This window comes from Ciconia boyciana, chromosome 27 (genome assembly GCF_034638445.1).
Source record: "Ciconia boyciana chromosome 27, ASM3463844v1, whole genome shotgun sequence".
In the NCBI taxonomy this organism is placed as follows: domain Eukaryota; kingdom Metazoa; phylum Chordata; class Aves; order Ciconiiformes; family Ciconiidae; genus Ciconia; species Ciconia boyciana.
The window spans coordinates 2,155,343-2,171,470 of NC_132960.1; the positions used below are offsets into that span (position 1 = coordinate 2,155,343).

At 60.1% G+C, this 16,128-nt stretch overlaps 1 protein-coding gene across 7 annotated transcripts; it reads right to left on the reverse strand.

The window, feature by feature from the left end:
* Positions 1–245: 245 nt before the first annotated feature.
* On the reverse strand, positions 246–13,780 carry PCBP2 (poly(rC) binding protein 2). Of its 7 annotated transcripts, none has more exons than XM_072847497.1 (14): positions 13,645–13,780; positions 13,177–13,200; positions 13,034–13,066; positions 12,558–12,674; positions 10,942–11,073; positions 10,220–10,348; positions 9,625–9,699; positions 7,914–8,000; positions 6,859–6,900; positions 5,677–5,749; positions 5,142–5,180; positions 4,016–4,068; positions 3,439–3,608; positions 246–694 (listed from the first exon to the last, which is right to left on the reverse strand). In XM_072847497.1, exons 1-14 carry the CDS (start codon positions 13,711–13,713, stop codon positions 658–660), a joined length of 1,080 nt encoding a protein of 359 aa, XP_072703598.1. In that variant the 5' UTR covers positions 13,714–13,780; the 3' UTR covers positions 246–657. The 7 variants fall into 7 exon arrangements, with proteins under 7 accessions (XP_072703598.1, XP_072703597.1, XP_072703601.1 ...); XM_072847496.1 differs by having other exon boundaries at positions 4,016–4,071; XM_072847500.1 differs by lacking the exon at positions 7,914–8,000 and having other exon boundaries at positions 4,016–4,071.
* Positions 13,781–16,128: the final 2,348 nt, after the last annotated feature.

A 16,128-nucleotide genomic window follows, 5' to 3' on the forward strand; every position in this document is an offset into this window, starting at 1 on the left:
GAGAGGTAGAGAAACCCCCAAAATGCAGCTGGAGTATCAGAGACACCACCCCCACCCCACACACACTCCCCCCCCCCCCAGGGACTGGTTTATCCAGCCTGGGGGCCCCATTCCACCCCCAGAGAGAACCCAAATCATACTGGGAGCACTGGGCAGAACCAGGGAAGGGGGGGGTTCAAATAAAGACGGAGACAGGCAGATCCATTAACCAAAATATCCTCCAGTTTCTATTCACAAGGAAAAGCTCCAGTCCATCTTTTTATTAATTTTTTTTTTTGAAAAATTTCCTGACGTTACAGAACTAAACTGAAATGTTTCTCTTCCACTCTTACATTTCATGACAAAACAGAAACTTCATGAGCCGAAAAAAGGGGGGGGTGGGGGGGTGGGGGTGAGGGGAGGGGCAGGGAGGAGAGAGAAGCTTTATAAAACTAAGATCTGGGGCTCAGCGTTTTAACAGCTGAACGGAGAAAGGAATTAAAATGCTGTAATTAAAAAAAAAAACAAAAAAAAAAAAACAAAAAAAAAACCTCATGAGTGGCCGCGGAGAGCATGGAGGAACCGAAAAATTTACAAACTAGTTAAAACCTGGGGCTGGCTGCTAAGGGACTACACAGATGGATGGTGAGGTGAGGCCGAGGGTCCGCGTCGGGGCCCCTAGCTGCTTCCCATGCCCCCGGTCTCCGAGGAGAGCCTGCAACGAAGAAAAGGGCGTCAGACGGGGCCCCGGTTTGGGGGGGAAGGAGGAAGAGGAGGGATGAGGTGCAGGGGAGGAAGGGCTTCCCCACAGGGAGTGCCCTGGAGGAGGGATGGACCCCCCAAGGAGGGAAGGGAGGAGGTTTTTGGGGTGCAGGGGGGTTGCTTTGCGCACAAGCGGCAGGGAAGATGCGGCAAGGAGGAGGGTGCAGCCTGCTGGCCCCCCCCCAATTGTGTCCCCCCCCCCCAAGTGGAGCCAGAGGGCTCCCCCAGAGCTCTGCGGGGGAGGGACAGATCCAGACCGAGCGCACCAGCGGGGCAAAGCTTTTGGGGAGGGGACACCCAGGGGAAGGGGACCCCAAAGCGCCCTGGGCACCCCAGGGTGCGGGCGTACAGGGATTAGGCAGCAATTCCTGCAGGGAAGGGAGAGAGCAAGGGGCTGGGGGGCTGCACCCCCACCAGGGACCCCCTGGGGAGCACGGGGGGGGGGGGCACACACACAATGCAAAGGGGGGTCCCCGAGCAAGCAGGGACAACACCAGCACCCCCAACCCGCACCAAGCGTCCCCAGGAGCTGCCACCTCTGCGGCTCAAAGCTTCTCCCTCCCTGCAATTTGGAGGGGGGGGGGGGCAACCCCAATCTGGGTGGCAGTGAGCCCCCCAGCAAGAGGGCACCCCGTGAGGCCCCCTCCCCGGGGCTCAGCCCCCCCCGTCAGCACAGATCTAGCAGAGCAGATTCTCACCGTGGCAACTTTATTACAGGTACAGACATTAAAGAGAGACAGGCGAGGCCGCGAGCCCCGTGGGCAACGTCACCAGGAACGCAATTAAATCCCAACTCGTTTATTTGGTAACGAAACCCCTCCCTCCACCCCCCCACCCTCTCCCCAAAACCGCGACTGCAACCAAGCTACTAAAAAAAAAAATGGAAAAAAAAAGAGGAGGAAAAAAAAAGCAACGGCTACAAGATAGCAGGATCAAGAAGGAATTGAACAGATCACTAGACTCCAGGCCGGGCTGGGACACAGGGAAAATCGTCTCTCGGCCGGCAAGAAAACTCCGTTCTAAGAAACATCACAAGCTCACTTTGGAGTAAAAAGGAGGAGGAGGAGAAAAAAAACAAACCAAACCCAATGAAAAAAGAGAAAAAAAATTGCTCTTCCAAGTCTCCTCTATGGGGTCTCCATGCTGCCACCGATCTGCTGGTCCTCTAAGGCCACAAGCAGACTCAGTAAGGAGAAAATCTCTGCTTTTCCGCTTTCAGTTTGTTAGTGACACATGGCACAGCTGGAGCGGAGGTACCCTTAGCAGCAGACACAACATTTAGAGCCAGGAGAGGGACAGGTTTCATGCCAAGCAGACTGGAGACACAAGGGGCAGTCGGAAGAGGGTTGGGGAGGCTGGCGGGTGCTTCGGAGGCCCCCGCTGTGGCGAGCGAGGGGGTGGTGGTGGAGGAGGAAGAAGAAGAAGGGGTGGAGGGTTGAGAGAGGTTGATGCTGAGGTGGTCAGGGATCGTGACGGAGGCTGCCTGGGAGGAGGGTTTAGCGCTTTCTAAACTGTAACAGAGGAGAAAAGGAACAAAAAAAAAAAATACGGGTGGGTGGAAGGGAACACCACAAAAAAAAGCACAGGACAAACAGCGTAAAATCGCACGAGCCGAGCTCGGGGAGGGAGGGAGGGAAGGAGGGAAGAGTGCTGCGAGGCTGCAGCCGTGCCCGGCGAGGTTTGGTCTCGCCTCCAAGCCGCACCAGGACCCCCCGCGCACCCCAGAGCCCGAGGCTGAGCCATCAGCTCAGCGGCAAGGCCATCCCAGCGCCCTTGGAGCCGGGCACCTCGACACAACCGGTGTGGAGCAAGTGGAATAAGCCAAAAAAAAAAAAAGTCACAGGCGGCCTTCTCCTCTGCTCCCGCTTGGGAGCGGGCTGGAGCTGCCGTGCCACCCTGGCGTCAACCCACACGACACGGAGCAGTGACAAGTCCCTGCACAAGGCTTGGGGGTCGCCCAGCTCTTCTCCTCCATCCAGAGCCCCAGGGGCTGAGGACCGGGGAGGACATCGCTCCCAGCCCCGCTCATCGCAGGGGACACAGGACACCACAGCAAGATGGGTCTGAGCACACGGAGTCCGAGTCGGGCCCTAAATCCCCGCTGCGGCAGAGCAAGCTGCAGCGTGCCGCATGGCGGGCAGGCGGCCAGGCCCCGTGCCGGGCTGCGGGGAAGCCAGCCGTCCCCATCAGGGCTCGCCGGCCGCTCCGAGGAGCCGAGCCAGCACCAACTCCTCTCCCTGGGATCACAGCATCCCGCTGGGAGACGCTCGGGATCTCCACGAGCAGGCCCAGGGGAGTCCCTTTGCTATCACCCCACGAAAAAGCCCTCGCCACGCAAGCGCCAGATCGAAACAGCACAGCCCTAACCACCGAGAGCCTGACAGGGCCAGGCCCGGCTTCTGAGCAGCCGCGGGCTCCCCTCGGCCCCATGGCCGGACCCCTTTCCAGCCGGGTCCATTACCCTACAGCTTCCCACAGACCGGGAGGCGATCGCACCAGGAAAATGGGACAGCAGGCACAGGGAGGGGAAAGGAAAGGAGAAGACAAAAAAAAAAGGGGCGGGGGGGAGAGAAAACCCCTTCCCCTCATGCGTCGGGGCACAAGGAGGGTCCCAGCCCCGGGAGCGGTACCCCACGGCACGGGCGTGCAGTGCCAGCCCCCCCCCGACCGGCAGAGCCTGATCGCTCGGAGACTTACCTGACATTAATTAGATACTGGGCCAAGCTAATGCTCGCTGCAGATCCAGTTATGGTAACCTGCCTGTCAGTAGATCCTTCCACTGGATTGGCAATTTTGATCTGCGCCCCAGACATCTGGCGAATCTCATTGATTTTGGCGCCCTGACGCCCGATGATGCAGCCAATCAACTGGGGGGGGAAGCGGCTTCGTTAGCAGCGGGTAAGAGCCAAGCGTGTTAACCCATCCTCCTCCTCCCCTGTCATGTGTCTGTCCCCCACAGGGTCAGGGCTGGCACCTCCTGGGGGGGTTTTAAGGGGCAGAGAAAGGGGTTTTCTGCCTTAAAAGCTGGCTGGAAGGGGGAGAAGGGATGCGGTGCCAGCAGAGAGGTCCAAGGAGGCGGTTTGGGGTGCGGACACAAGCCCTCCTGCAGCTTTGAAGCTGAGAAGGGGCAACCCCACACCCCATTTTGTTAGAACAAAAAAAGAGGGGCAAGTTCCCAGTGACCCACGAGGACAAGCAGCTGCCTGCCCGCTGCCCACGACCCTCCCCCTCCCCAATGCAGGCTGGAAAAGATGGATCCCATGCGGATACTCACATCATTTGGAATGGTGAGTTCATGAGAGGTGGTTTGAGCAGAGGCATCCAAACCTGCTTAGAAACAGAGAAAAAGCAGGAGAAGTTCAGGGGGAGGTGGTGGGATGAGGGGGCGCAGCACAGACAGACCGCAGCAGTCAAGCCAGCATTTGCTGCCAGCTTCATGGCTACCTTGAAGACAGTTTAAAACAGAAGGGGAAGGGCAGAGCAAGCTGTGAGGTTACTCCAACCCTCCCCGCTGCTCCCCACCTCCTCCCCGCTCACCTGCTTTCCCTGCCTTGGTCACCCCAATTTCTTTCCCCGCCTTCTCTCCCTCCCCGCAATGTCACCACAGGATCTTCCTTCCGGTCAGGACAGTCCCAGAGCAGCGCACTCTCACTGCGTGGGCTCCATTCGGGCGCTCGGCTCTGCTGCCCGCTCCATTACCAGCTTTGAAGAGCTACGCTACCCCCCTCCTCCTCCTCACCGCCGCAGCCCCGGCAGGGCAGTGCTATGCCGGCCGGCGCGGGCGCTGCGAGGCTGTTCACGTCTCAGATGGGGCCACGCATGTGCGCCAAGTGGATTTTTTTCTTTTTTTAATGTTTTTAAATTTCCCCCCCTCCCTCCTCAGCTCGCTCCCTGCTACAGGGAGCAGCGGGAGCCTCAAGACCTCAACCCCAGGGCTTTGGCAGGGGCGAAGCAGCCTAGGGGGGGACACCGGCAGCCAAGGCGGTTAACGTGGTGCTGTCCCCCCGCCCTCGCCAGCGGTTCTGCCACCGGCAGCAAGCAGGGGCTCGGCCGCTGCAGGTGATCCGCTTCCAGCAACTCCTCGGGCAGGGGGAAATCGCTCCCCTGCAGCGCATGGTTGGGGGGTAAAGCAAGGGGGCCCAAGGCTCGCTAACAGCGTCAGGCGCTGGATGACCGAGCCCTGCAACAAGTCCTGCTGCTCTCCACTGTCCAGCTGACTTCTTCTGGGGCACGTACAACCAAGCCAGTCGGTACCTCCAGCCCTTCTAAGGCTCCCCTTGACCCCCCCTTTCCCCTCCCATCCGTGCACAAAGGCGGGCAGCATTTAACAGGGAGAACGAGACCCCGGTCAGTATTAATACACAATAGAATAACTACAGATTTTGTTTTTTAATCATTACCCCAATAGCCTTTCACCTCTGGAGAGCTGGATTCAATGCCTGTTAAGATACAAGTGACAATGAGTTTGGCTGTCTCAAGTTTAGAGCCCCAAATGGATATTTTAGCCATCTTAGCAAATCTACAGCAAATTTGGTACAACTCAACAGTTGCCTGCTCAGGACTGGAGTAGCCGGAGGGGAGAGAGAGGGTGCTGCGGGTCGGGGGGTCTCCCAGTGCATTGGCAGAGCTGTGGAGGATGGGGGTGAAGAGGAAGGAAAGCAGCATGGAGGCCCTGCCTGCTCGGTGGTTTGGCTTTTTTTTTTCTACCCTCTGCGGCCCCCCGCGACTCACAGAGGCCGGTACCAAGTCGCCCCCAGAGACGTCGTGACAAAAATAGTTACCTGGCCGGGCTCGGCTCTGGGGGAACGTTTGGTTTGGTTTTTTTTGAGAGCACGAGACCCAAGCGGAGGCCCCGTTAGAGAGGAGCCAAGCGGCGGCTCGCAGTCTGGCCTTTGGCCCACGCTAGTGTACAGAAGAGAGAAGGAGTTTCCATACCACTGAATCCAGTGTTGCCATGAGACATTGGAAAGTGTGACTGTTGCATTGCCAACTGGTGCAGCTTGGTCAGCTAGAGGGGAAAAAGAGAAAGAAAAAGGCTGATGTTAGCCATTTCCCAAGCCCAAGGGGGGCCAGGACTCACACAGCACGCACATCAACACAGACACTGCCAGTGGCACCGGGTCCCCCCCGGCCCCTCCATACACGGCACGGCCCTCTCCAACACAGAGAGGAGGAAGGTGCCAGGCCAAGGTGGGCTGGGGGGGCTGCGCCCACCCCCTGGTGAAGCAAGGTATGAAAGGAGCTCAGGGAGAGAAGCAGAGAGGAGCAGGAGAGAGGAGACAGCAGGGTGCTCACACCACACCATGCAGGGAGCAGCAGCGGGGACAGGAGTGCCACGAAGGGAGATGGGGATGGAGCCCGGCTCGGTTCAGCCCCCGGAGTCGCTCTTAGCCCAGCTTCCTTCTAGCCCTTCTCCTCCCTGGCCTGGCGCGTCACAGCCCCACCCCTCGCTGCTCTAAGGGTGCCAGGAGCAGAGATCGGCCCCCGCCGAGCCTGCAACGAGCCTACGGGATGAGCATGGGTGCCAGAGGATGGTGGTGTCCAACAGCAAGCCGGGACAGCGCCGGCAGGAGAGGTGGCCGCTGCCTGGACTGTCACTCCTTGCCCAAACGGTCCCTGACAGGCTGGCAGCAGCCTGGGCTGGGCTGGATCCAACCTCCCCGCCCCCCCCAACTGCCACCTGCGACCGCTCGCTGGGCCAGCTGTCCCCTGCCCCAGGAGAACCACCATGACAGTGAACCATCATGTGCTGTTTTTGTTTTCTCTTGACGGGCTGCGTGCCAAATTCAAGGGGGGGTCGGGGGGGAGCAAGGGAAAAGCCGGAGCTGGTGTGAAATGCCAAGCCGGGGAGAGGTGGGTCAGAAAAAAAATTATATAGGAGGGAAGTGTCAGAAAGAAGGTGGGGGAAGGAAAAAGGAGAGATTTGAGACGGGGTGAAGCTGGCTGCAGGAGGGCGAATTGAAGGGAGGCGAGTTTTTTGGGGGGGAGTTCGGATCGGATTGAGTATTCAGCCCAAGCTGACGGCTAGCGGCTCGAGTCGAGAAAGCACGGAGAAAATTTTGGAAGGGGGGAGGAAGAGGGTGGATTTCAAGACAAGAAGTTGTAAACAAAACTTACATCTGGCTGTGGAATGGCATACTGTCCTTGAATGGTATAGGCCTACAAAAGGAGGAAAACAGTCCTATTAACAACCATCGGACAGCCACCCAGGGACAGACAGATTTCAACTAGCCAGGAAGTCAGAGAGCCAAGGTGGAGAGTTCTCCGGGGCGAGGGAAGTGGGGCAGGGAGAGGCAGGGGACGGATAAATGCTGTAACAAGCAGTTTCTAGACGGGCGGTTACTCGGCCTTACATGGCGGTTACCGGGAGAGAGTGGACAGTATGGCGCCGTCCCCCCCAAAAAAAAAGTGGCAGACAAAAACAGAACGGCTGGGATCTTGATGAAGATGTATGGTGTGGTGGAGTCCGACAATGCGTCTAGCCCTGCGCCCCCCGCCTCGCCGACAGGGGAAGATCTCCAACACCCCCGCCAGCCCTGCTAGCTCCCGGCCCCTCCTTTCCCCGGCCCAGCAGCCCCTCCCAAAAAAAAAAGTCCCCTTCCGAGTCCTCTCGTCACTTCCGCACGCCTAGGAAAACGTCGCCGGGCAAGCTAGAGGTAAATGCTGGAGCTGGCTACCGATGCTAGACAAGGCAAAAGAGAGGCATTCGGGGGGTGGGGGGGGGGTAACAAGGCTGAGTGCCTGACCTGCCACAATTCCATGTCTTGAGGTTAAGGGACAGCCACAGACTTCAGATTCCTCCTGAAGCTACCCAGAAAGGGCGAGTCACTGGCTGGGGCCTGGCTGGCTAAGGTTTGGGGGGGTGGGGGGGGCCGGGCAGATGGGGGTGGGTGGGATAGGAAGGGGAGAGGGGGGTACACAGCCTCACTTCCAGGTCACCGGAAGAACTGCAGCCCAGGCTGGAATTGGCCCAAGTTCGTTGCCATGCAGTGGCTGCCGGGTGGCCTGCGTGAGGAGAGGTTGGTGGGCTCAGAGTCCAGTTCCCAGTGGACAGGAGTCCACAGCACAAAAGCCACCGTTGACGGTTTTGGGGGACGGGGATGCCACCCTTGTTGGCAGTCTCAGAGAGGCCAAGGATTGAACGGGCCGTGGAGACTGAACTCCCCTCTCACCTCCTGAGGTGGTCCCTCCAAGTCAGAGTTGAGGCACATGGATGGGGCGGTGTGGGGGTAGCTCGCACTGCCGCTGCTGTACCTGTCCTGTGGATAAATTAGAGGACTTCAGTCTCCAGGGCTGTCAATCCGAAACCTTCCGCTAACACCAAAGTCACATCGACATTAGCTCTGCTTTTCGAGGGCTAACCCTGCTCTATGCACGACTCTGAGCTGCAAAGACAGAGCGCAACACCACCGGGAGCGGGGCCCGGACGGCTGCATGGGGCTGGCCGCGGCCCTGGGCCAGGGGAGAGGGGTGGAAAAGAAGGAGGGGGGAGAAGAAAGGGGAGGGGAGGGAAGAAATGCGTGGCCGTGGGAAGCCTGCTCCTCACTGCTCTAACGGGGAAGGCAGCCTGCTCCCGCGCCGCGGGGGGGGCCGCACGGTACGGCCCTCCGCTTGCAAGAGGCGCGGGGGGGCACGGACATACCGGCCAGGCGCTTCCCCCGGGGCGCAGAGCGGCAGGAGAAGCTGTCGGAGAGGCAGGGGGGGCTGACCGGGTTCAGGGAGGGGAGGAGGAAGAGGCAGGGAGGGCAAGGGGTGGGAGGGGCCGAGGCGAGGAAGGGGACGGCGGCAGGTCCGTCCCCAAAACAAGCATGGCATGCCAGCCTGGCGGGGGGGGGGGGGGGGAGAGCAGAGTCAGGCCTGGCTCTCGGGGAGGCCGGCAGCAGCTACCCCCTTCCCTGCCTATGGAGGCCTCCATCAACAACGCCAGACCCTGCCTGCGCTGCCTGAGCGGGTCCCCGGGCCGGCTAGGGGCTCCGGGGCCTGCCAGAGCCCACCCCAGAGGGGTCTCCCGGACAGCAGGAAGGCAGCGGATGCATTTGCACGAGTCGCCGCGTTTTCTCCAAGCATTACGGCAGCCCTGGAAACCGCAGGGTGGGGAGTGGGTGACCCGCACCCAGGCCTGAGCCTCCTCTCTTGCCCAGCGGCCTGGATGGGACCGCGGGCGAGGACGCCCAGCCAGCACCCCCCACCCCAAACAGGGCCGGGGGATTCAGGGCTTTACAGCAGACAGGATCCCAAGGGAGCCCTGTCACCTGTAACCTGGCTCGGCAGCAGGGAGCAAGCAACTCCCCTGGATCAGCTCAGCGCAGGAGGGACTAAATCCCACATCACCTGATGGCTACTCCTATCTGACACCCTCCCCTCGTGCAAGATGAAACCTTTCCGCACCCCAGGCTAAGCCTTTGCACCCCAAGAGCCAGCCCCGGAGAGCAGAGAACCTCCCAACCCTCTGGGCCAGTCACCCACAACGGGTCACGCAGAGTCCTCAGAGCCAGCCCCAGGCAGAGGGGCAGAGCCTGGATTTGGCAGCTGGAGTCTCAGCCTGATTCAAATCCCCCACCACCACACCGGGATTTTTTTTTTTTTTGGCTGGTTAACTCCAGAGCTGTTTGCCAGCACCCCCTCCTCCCCTAATCAGCCTTTTTGGCCTCCTCCCCCCCCCCATCCCACCTCTGCCCTCTTCCATCCCTCAGAGAGCTCAGTGAGGAAGGCTCGGAGCAGGCTCTGGGAGGCCAAGGCCAAGCAGAGCCACTCTCCGCCAAAGGAAGCGGCATGGGTGACAGGCACGCAGAGCGGCTGATGTGCGCTGGCAGCGTGGCAACTCGATAAGACACCCCCTTCCTCTCCCCACCCCGCACCCCAGGAGCAGAGGAGAGGCCTTACCTGACCGCCTGCAAAGATGACGGGAGAGCTGGATGGCTTGGGTCGGTACGGGATGGTGACGCCCTTCGGGGGAGACTGGGTGACAGGCAGAGAGGAGAGGTTAGACACAGAGTGCCGCTGGCACCGACAGTCCCCTCCCTGCACCCCAGATGCCAACGCTCTGCTTTGGGTTTAAATCGGCCGTTTGGGAGGACGCAGAGCAATTCTATTTCTTCTCCATCCCGGGCACGGGGCTGATGGAGGACACCCAAGGAGCAAAGCAGCGTGCGAGGGAGGCTTGGGACAGTAGGACGCCGCTGCTCAGTGTCACCGTACTGGGCAGCACAACTGGTCACCACAGAACCACGAGTGACATGGTTAGCTGGTGAGCAGCTCTAGAGGCCTGGCTTGACCTCGGTTTTAAGCAGCTCCAAGCCTCACCTGGATGAGACTGTAATCCCCAGTTATCCCTTTATCCCCCAGCAACCGTTTTTGTCCTCAGCAGTTTCCACTCGCGAGGAGGGGCACAGCTCGCCAAGGGCAGCAGGGATCCCTGCGCTGCACGTGCCTCCCCAGGGGAAAACACGGGCCCACGGGGCCTGGGGGGAGGCCCTACCTCAAGCATGACAACGCAGATCTGTTTGACGCACTCGATGATGGACTGTGGGATCCCAGCGATGGTGATGGCTCGCTCGGTCGAGTTGGGCAGCATGTCTCCTGCCACCTGGACCTGTGCCCCCGTGCTCTGCAGTTTACAGTTAAAAATAGGCGGTCAGACCCCAGTAAGGGCTGTGACCTCAGCAACAAACCCTGTGGCCGGGTTATACATAGCCAAAACTTGCCCCCCCCCCCCCTTCCCCAAAAATAAAGTCCTTTAATCCTAGCTGGAAATAAGTCGGTCATCGGGAGCCCAGGGCAGGAGAGTTGGACCTGGGCTGCAGCCTTTCCCTGTAACCCAAGTCAAGCCCATCTCCCCAACCAGCGGAGCTGGAGAGAGTTAATCCCCCAGCAGCCCACGGTCGGCAGCGCCCGGTGCTAAGTCAGCACAGGCCTGGCAGCACATTTCCCCCCTCCGACAACTGGGAAAAGGCTGGGGGGGACGACTGATAGCCCGGGGAAGGGGGGAGCAGGAACCCAGGCATCCTGCTGTGAAGGACAGTGCCAGGAAGGGGAGGGTCTGCCCCGAGTCTCAGTTTCACAAGCACTAAAAATACAAGGAACTCTAAAAAGGTCGAATGATGCCACGTCTCTACTATGTGGTACCACCCGGGGTGGGGGCCGATGCAGGGATTTGCCCCTGGGGGCACTCAGACCCCACACATTCCCCCTCACACGCACCTCTCTTATCTCTTTGATCTTGCAGCCTCCTTTTCCAATGAGGGAACCGCACTGGCTGGCAGGTACCACGAGTCGGAGGGTGACTGGGGGCCGGCTGGCAGCTGTACTGTTGGTCATGGAGCTGCTGATGTCCTGCAAGGAAGAGGAGTTACTCAGAGGGGTCAGCCCAGAGCAGTGCCCTCGCCAGAATGGCACGCGGGGAGGTGACGTGCCTAGCAGAGGGACAGGGAGGATGACGCTGGCACGGGCAGACCGGGCCAAGGTGACCCCAGGGCTCTCCCAGTCCTACTTCCCAGGACTTCGTTAGCAGCCCACAGAAACAACACGGCCACATTTTGGGGAAGGAGGAAGAAGCCAAACCCTGTTGTCTCCATGAAAATGGGGGTTTAACCCCCACCAGTCAGCGCAGAGGCACCAGCTGGGTCACACCGCAGCCGAATGGGAACTGGCTGTGCCGGTGCTGGAGGGGGACAAGCGGTTGGGGGCTCGGTGCGCCCACAGCTCCCAGTTCAGCACGGAGACTCCCATTGTAACGGGGGATCCGGGCAGGAGCAGCTCCGGGGAACAAGCAGCCCAGCGCCGATTACAGCGGTCATGTGCTGACAGGGGGAGGGGAGGTACAAGGCCATGGCTCAACTGACCCAGTAAAATAAAAGCTTTAACTCCGAGCCCAGCGCTCAGAACACTGGCAGCCAGGAGCCACGCTCAGACAGGGAGCTCTCGGGGTACGGCAGAAACAGCTCTGGGCTCAGCAGCCTTTGAGGCAGCAGCAAGAGCAGAGGGGACCTTGGGGACAGATCTGCTGGTGCTGGGCTGTCTCCTCCCAGGGAAGGGTCCCAAATCCAAACGGAAACAGGATTTTTACCCCCACAGGCAAGGCGAGGGCCATGGAGCTCTGCCCCGTACCAGGCAAGGAGCGCTCACGCCTTCCAAACAACGCAGAGCAGGATAGAAAGCTCCTCGACACCACAGCTCCCCAACACCACAGGCTCTAACACCTGCAGCCAGGATCCAGGTTGTCTGGGATCAGCATCCCCCCTGGAAGCCACCGATTCCACAGGACCAGGGGCACGATGCAGCTCCTCCTTCGGCGCTGCGCAGCCGCAGCCCCAGGGCCCCTCCTCAGCAGGGGCGGACATGGAGCTAAGCCCCTGCTGACCCCCAAGGCGTGCCGAAGGGGAACCAGCACGACCACCCAGGAGGATGAGGGGAGTTTCGAAGCTCTGCTCTGTTTTAAGCTGTTTAACCAGTGGCCACGGGGCATTTTCAGCCCAGAAAAGTCCCTGCAGGGCTCTGGCACTCAGCGAGCAGTCGCTTAAGGATGGCTGAGCGCACACGGAAAAGTGTCACTACCTGGACCTTGACCCTGCTCACAGCCGGGCAAAGATCAGGCCCCACAGGGAAAACACTGCCAGCCCATGCGGAACAAGCCCATCCTGCTGCTCATCCCCAGGGAAAAGCTTTTCCTCATGCTCCGGACCCCCCAGCACACGCTGGGGCAGGTCCCAGGGTAAATTTACCCAGGGACAGGGATAAAGGATGACTGCAGGCAGGGCAGCAGCCCACTGCCTGCTCGCTGCGGGCGGGGGGGGGGGAGCTCGAGGCCGCAGACGCACCTCTTCCAGTTTGTCAATGATCATCGCAAAAGCTTTGAAGATGGCATTGGTGGGTCCAGCGAGGGTGATGATCCGTTCGGGGCAGTTCCCTTCTGAGATGTTAATGCGAGCACCGCTCTGCGGGAGGAAAGCGAGCAGACATCAGGGCTCCCAGCCCCCTACTCGGACCCCCAAAACCAGCAGCGGGTCCACGCACCCGGCTCGGTTCTGCAATGGGGTAGCCAGGCTCCCCAGGGTTCCACAGCCAGCGATGAATCCTCCTTCCCTCGGCTCGGCTCAGGGCAGCCATCTTAGCCTCCTCGGCTTCCTGCCCCAGCCCTGCCTACACCTCCCAGCATGCCTCGCGCCTGCCGGCTCCCATCTGCTGCCGGTGCCGCTGGCACCGCACTGCCTGCAAATTCCTTTTAAGGTCCGCGCCACCGCGGCCCCAACAGATCCCCCTGGATCCCCCCAACCCTCCCAGCCCCGGGACTCACCTCCTCGCGCATCTTCTTCACGGACTCCCCTTTCTGTGCGGAGGGAGAGAAGGAAGAGGCGTTAGTGCGGCCATGCCGGGCAGGGGGAAGAGGTGGGCAGGGCAAGGGGGGGGGGGGGGGGGGGGTGTGTGTTGCTCCCTTACCTTCCCAATGATGCTTCCCACCTCCTGGGATGGAAACAAAAGCAGCAATTAGTTAGTGCTTAAAAAACTCCAGGAGTCCCAAGCTTAAACCACCCCCTTTTACAGCCAAAACAAGTTCCTCAGGACCGCAGATACGGCGCCCCCCAGACATACTGACACCTCGCTCCCAGCTGAGCTCTCCATCAGGACACTTCCCCCCCCCCCCCCGGTTCTTATTTTTATTGATGCACTGTGCTTTTAAAGCGCTGCCTCACTCGTCATGAGATATCCAGGAGCCGGCCGGGTGCCAAAGAGCACATTCCTAAACGCCACTGCCTAATGGCTGCAATAACGAGGCAGCTCCAAGACATCTGACCAACAGGATTTACTGCCATGGAAGCACCCAGCCTCCACCTGGCCTGCCGGAAGGGCCACCCCTGTGTCAGGCGATGGGGCTTCGGCTCAGCCCTGCGTCCCGTGGACACGTACCTTTCCGTGCATAAGTAGTCGGATGGTGAGTGTGACATTTAAACCACCTTCAATGACACCGGTGTCCATCTTGAGCTGCGTTGGGTTGAGTCAGGCTTCGTCAGTGGTCAGATCTTTGGTCGCTGGGCGAGCGGAGCTACGAACGAGAGAGGGGTTGCATTTGAGGGGCTCTGCCAACCCTCCCTGGCTGGTTTCAGACCCATCCCAGGGGGATTCACGCCCCACTGCGCTTTCTTCTCCCATTGAATATCCCCCTGGCAGTTTTAAGGCCACGCTCCTCTCCAAGCAACGATCAAGAGAGCCGATCCACAGCAGTTCAGCTCCCCAACAGGCTGCTCCTCCTGCCAGGCATTTTCCAGGGTGGACAGTCAGAACTGGCATGATCCTACCAGCATCGAGCAACAACCAGAGCTGCGAGGGTCTCGCTCATCCCCTGCCTCCTTCCAGTCCTGCTCCTCGCAGAGGCTTCGCCTACAGCTCCAAAGAACTTGCCTCTACTTGCGAGCCCCACACCTTAATCTAGATTACAAGCTTTCCTCCGCAGCTGTGTGTAGACACACACACGCCAGACGGAGCGACTACCCTGTTTCCCTTTGGTTTAACCCGCTTGGGGAGCCGGGCTGTCAAGAAAAAAAGAAAAAAAAACCAAAACTTATCTGCGCCCTGAGCCTGCGTGGGGAGGCCTTTCAGACCGGTTTCCAAGTTGATTTACTCAAACCAGATAAGGCCACATGAGCACACGATCAGGTTTCAAACAACCTGCAGCCTGAGTCGACAGCAGTTGCAAAACACCGCAACCAGCCACCAGCTCGGCCAGTCAGCCATTTAACTTTAAAAACAAATTAAATAAACTAAATTTCAGCTCTTTGGTTTTTTTTATCAGTCCAGCTGGTCACCACCCCATCAAAGTTTAACCAAGCCCAGGGAAAGAAGAAGCCAAGGTGAGGGCAGGGGGATTAATCTGGCAGGGGACCATGCCAAGCGGGCAGCGCTGCCGCACTCCGGGTGAATGCTCTTTTAAGGGGAAGCAGCTGGCACAGAAGGGGTTTTTTTTGCCATAGTGAGGAGTTACGGCCTCCATAAAACTCAGCCTGACATCCCGTCAGATCCAAAGAGGCACCCGTTTGCCTAGTTTGGAAAGAAGGGCTCAGGATCCAAGCCCGGCAGCGGCGGAGCGAGGAGGAGAGTCTAGACCCGAGCCCACGAGTCGGTTGTTTACGAGTTTCCCAGTTCACCGGAGGTGGCAGGAGCCTCGCTGGCATCCGCCGCCGTCTCTCCGGCTCTGAACCCACTCCTCCTCCCACCAGTTCAGCGTCCCAGTTCGCCTTCGTTAGCATTAATTTGCTTTCCTAGCAGCGGTTTTGCCAGTCGAACGAGCTTGGGTTGGTTACGGGGCCGCCTCACAGCCCGCTGGGGACAAAAGGAGCTGACCAAACCTGCCGGGGGGTTACGCAAAGTGAGAAGCGAAGCCGTGCGGGGCAGGCCGAGGCTGACGGGCAGCCATCACTCCGCTCCGGGCTCACGGCGAGGCTCTTCCGCAGGAAAACTTCCCCCAAACTTCTCCTTACCTCCATCTGGCAGCCCTACCTACCCCCACAGTACACGTGGAGGGCCGGGCCCCTGCCTGCTGCCTGCATCGGGATCAAACACCCACCCGGGGGCCTCCCCACTCAGGATTCGGCCCCAAACTAGGAACATTTTGGCGAGGGAAACTGGTTGCCGGGGCAAGGATTTGGCTCCAAAACCAGCCTGTCTCTGAGGTGGGGCAAAACGTGGCTCCAAAACCGGCTCATCCCTGCGGCTGGGGGGATGAAAAACAAGTCCGGGACCGGAGATCCCAGCTCTGAACCCAGCTCGTTGGCCTAGGGGGGAATGGGGGGGGGAGGGGGGGGGGGGCACAGACCGACCCCCCGGGCCCGGGGTTGAGCCTCCAGATCGGGCCCGTCCACAAAGGGGGTGAGGGGGGGTCCGCAGTCCCGGGATCGCGGCTCTAAAGTGGACCCGGACCCCGGAGGGGGTAAAAGCAGCCGAGTCCCGGGAGCGCGGCTGAGCTCCAGCTCGGTCCCGAGGAGCTGGGGGGGCGGCTCTGGACCCCGAACCGGGCCGGGGTGGGAACCGGGTCCGGGGCTCTCAAAACACCCCAGCACCCGGAGGCGGGCAAGGGGGGGCAGACCCCCGGCCCAGGATCGCGGCTCCAAACCGGGCCGGTCCCGGGGGGGTGGAGGGGGAAACCCCCGACTCCTCGAGGCGGGGGGTGGCGGCTCCGAGCCGGGCTCGTGTCCCCTCCCCCGGCGGCGGCGCCGCGAACCGGGCCGGGGGGAAAATAACTCGGGATGGCGGCAAAAACGGGCCCGGCCGTTAAGAAGAAAAAAAAAAAAAAAACAAAAACAAACACTAAAGCAAAAAAAAAAACCAAAAAGAGGCAAAAAAAGGCAAAAAAAAAAAATCCCCCCCCCCGGTGCCCCCCCGCAACCGCCCGGTACC

What these genes read in the sequence shown, in the direction of transcription:
- PCBP2 (XM_072847496.1), bottom strand. Translation starts at nt 13,713, where the DNA reads ATGGACACCGGTGTCATTGAAGGTGGTTTAAATGTCACACTCACCATC. An exon ending in TGAAGAAGATGCGCGAGGAG is followed by an intron (nt 12,675 to 13,033) that starts GTGAGTCCCGGG and finishes TTCCTCCCGCAG; the next exon opens with AGCGGTGCTCGCATTAACAT. An exon ending in ATGCCATTCCACAGCCAGAT is followed by an intron (nt 5,750 to 6,858) that starts GTAAGTTTTGTT and finishes TTTCCCCTCTAG; the next exon opens with CTGACCAAGCTGCACCAGTT.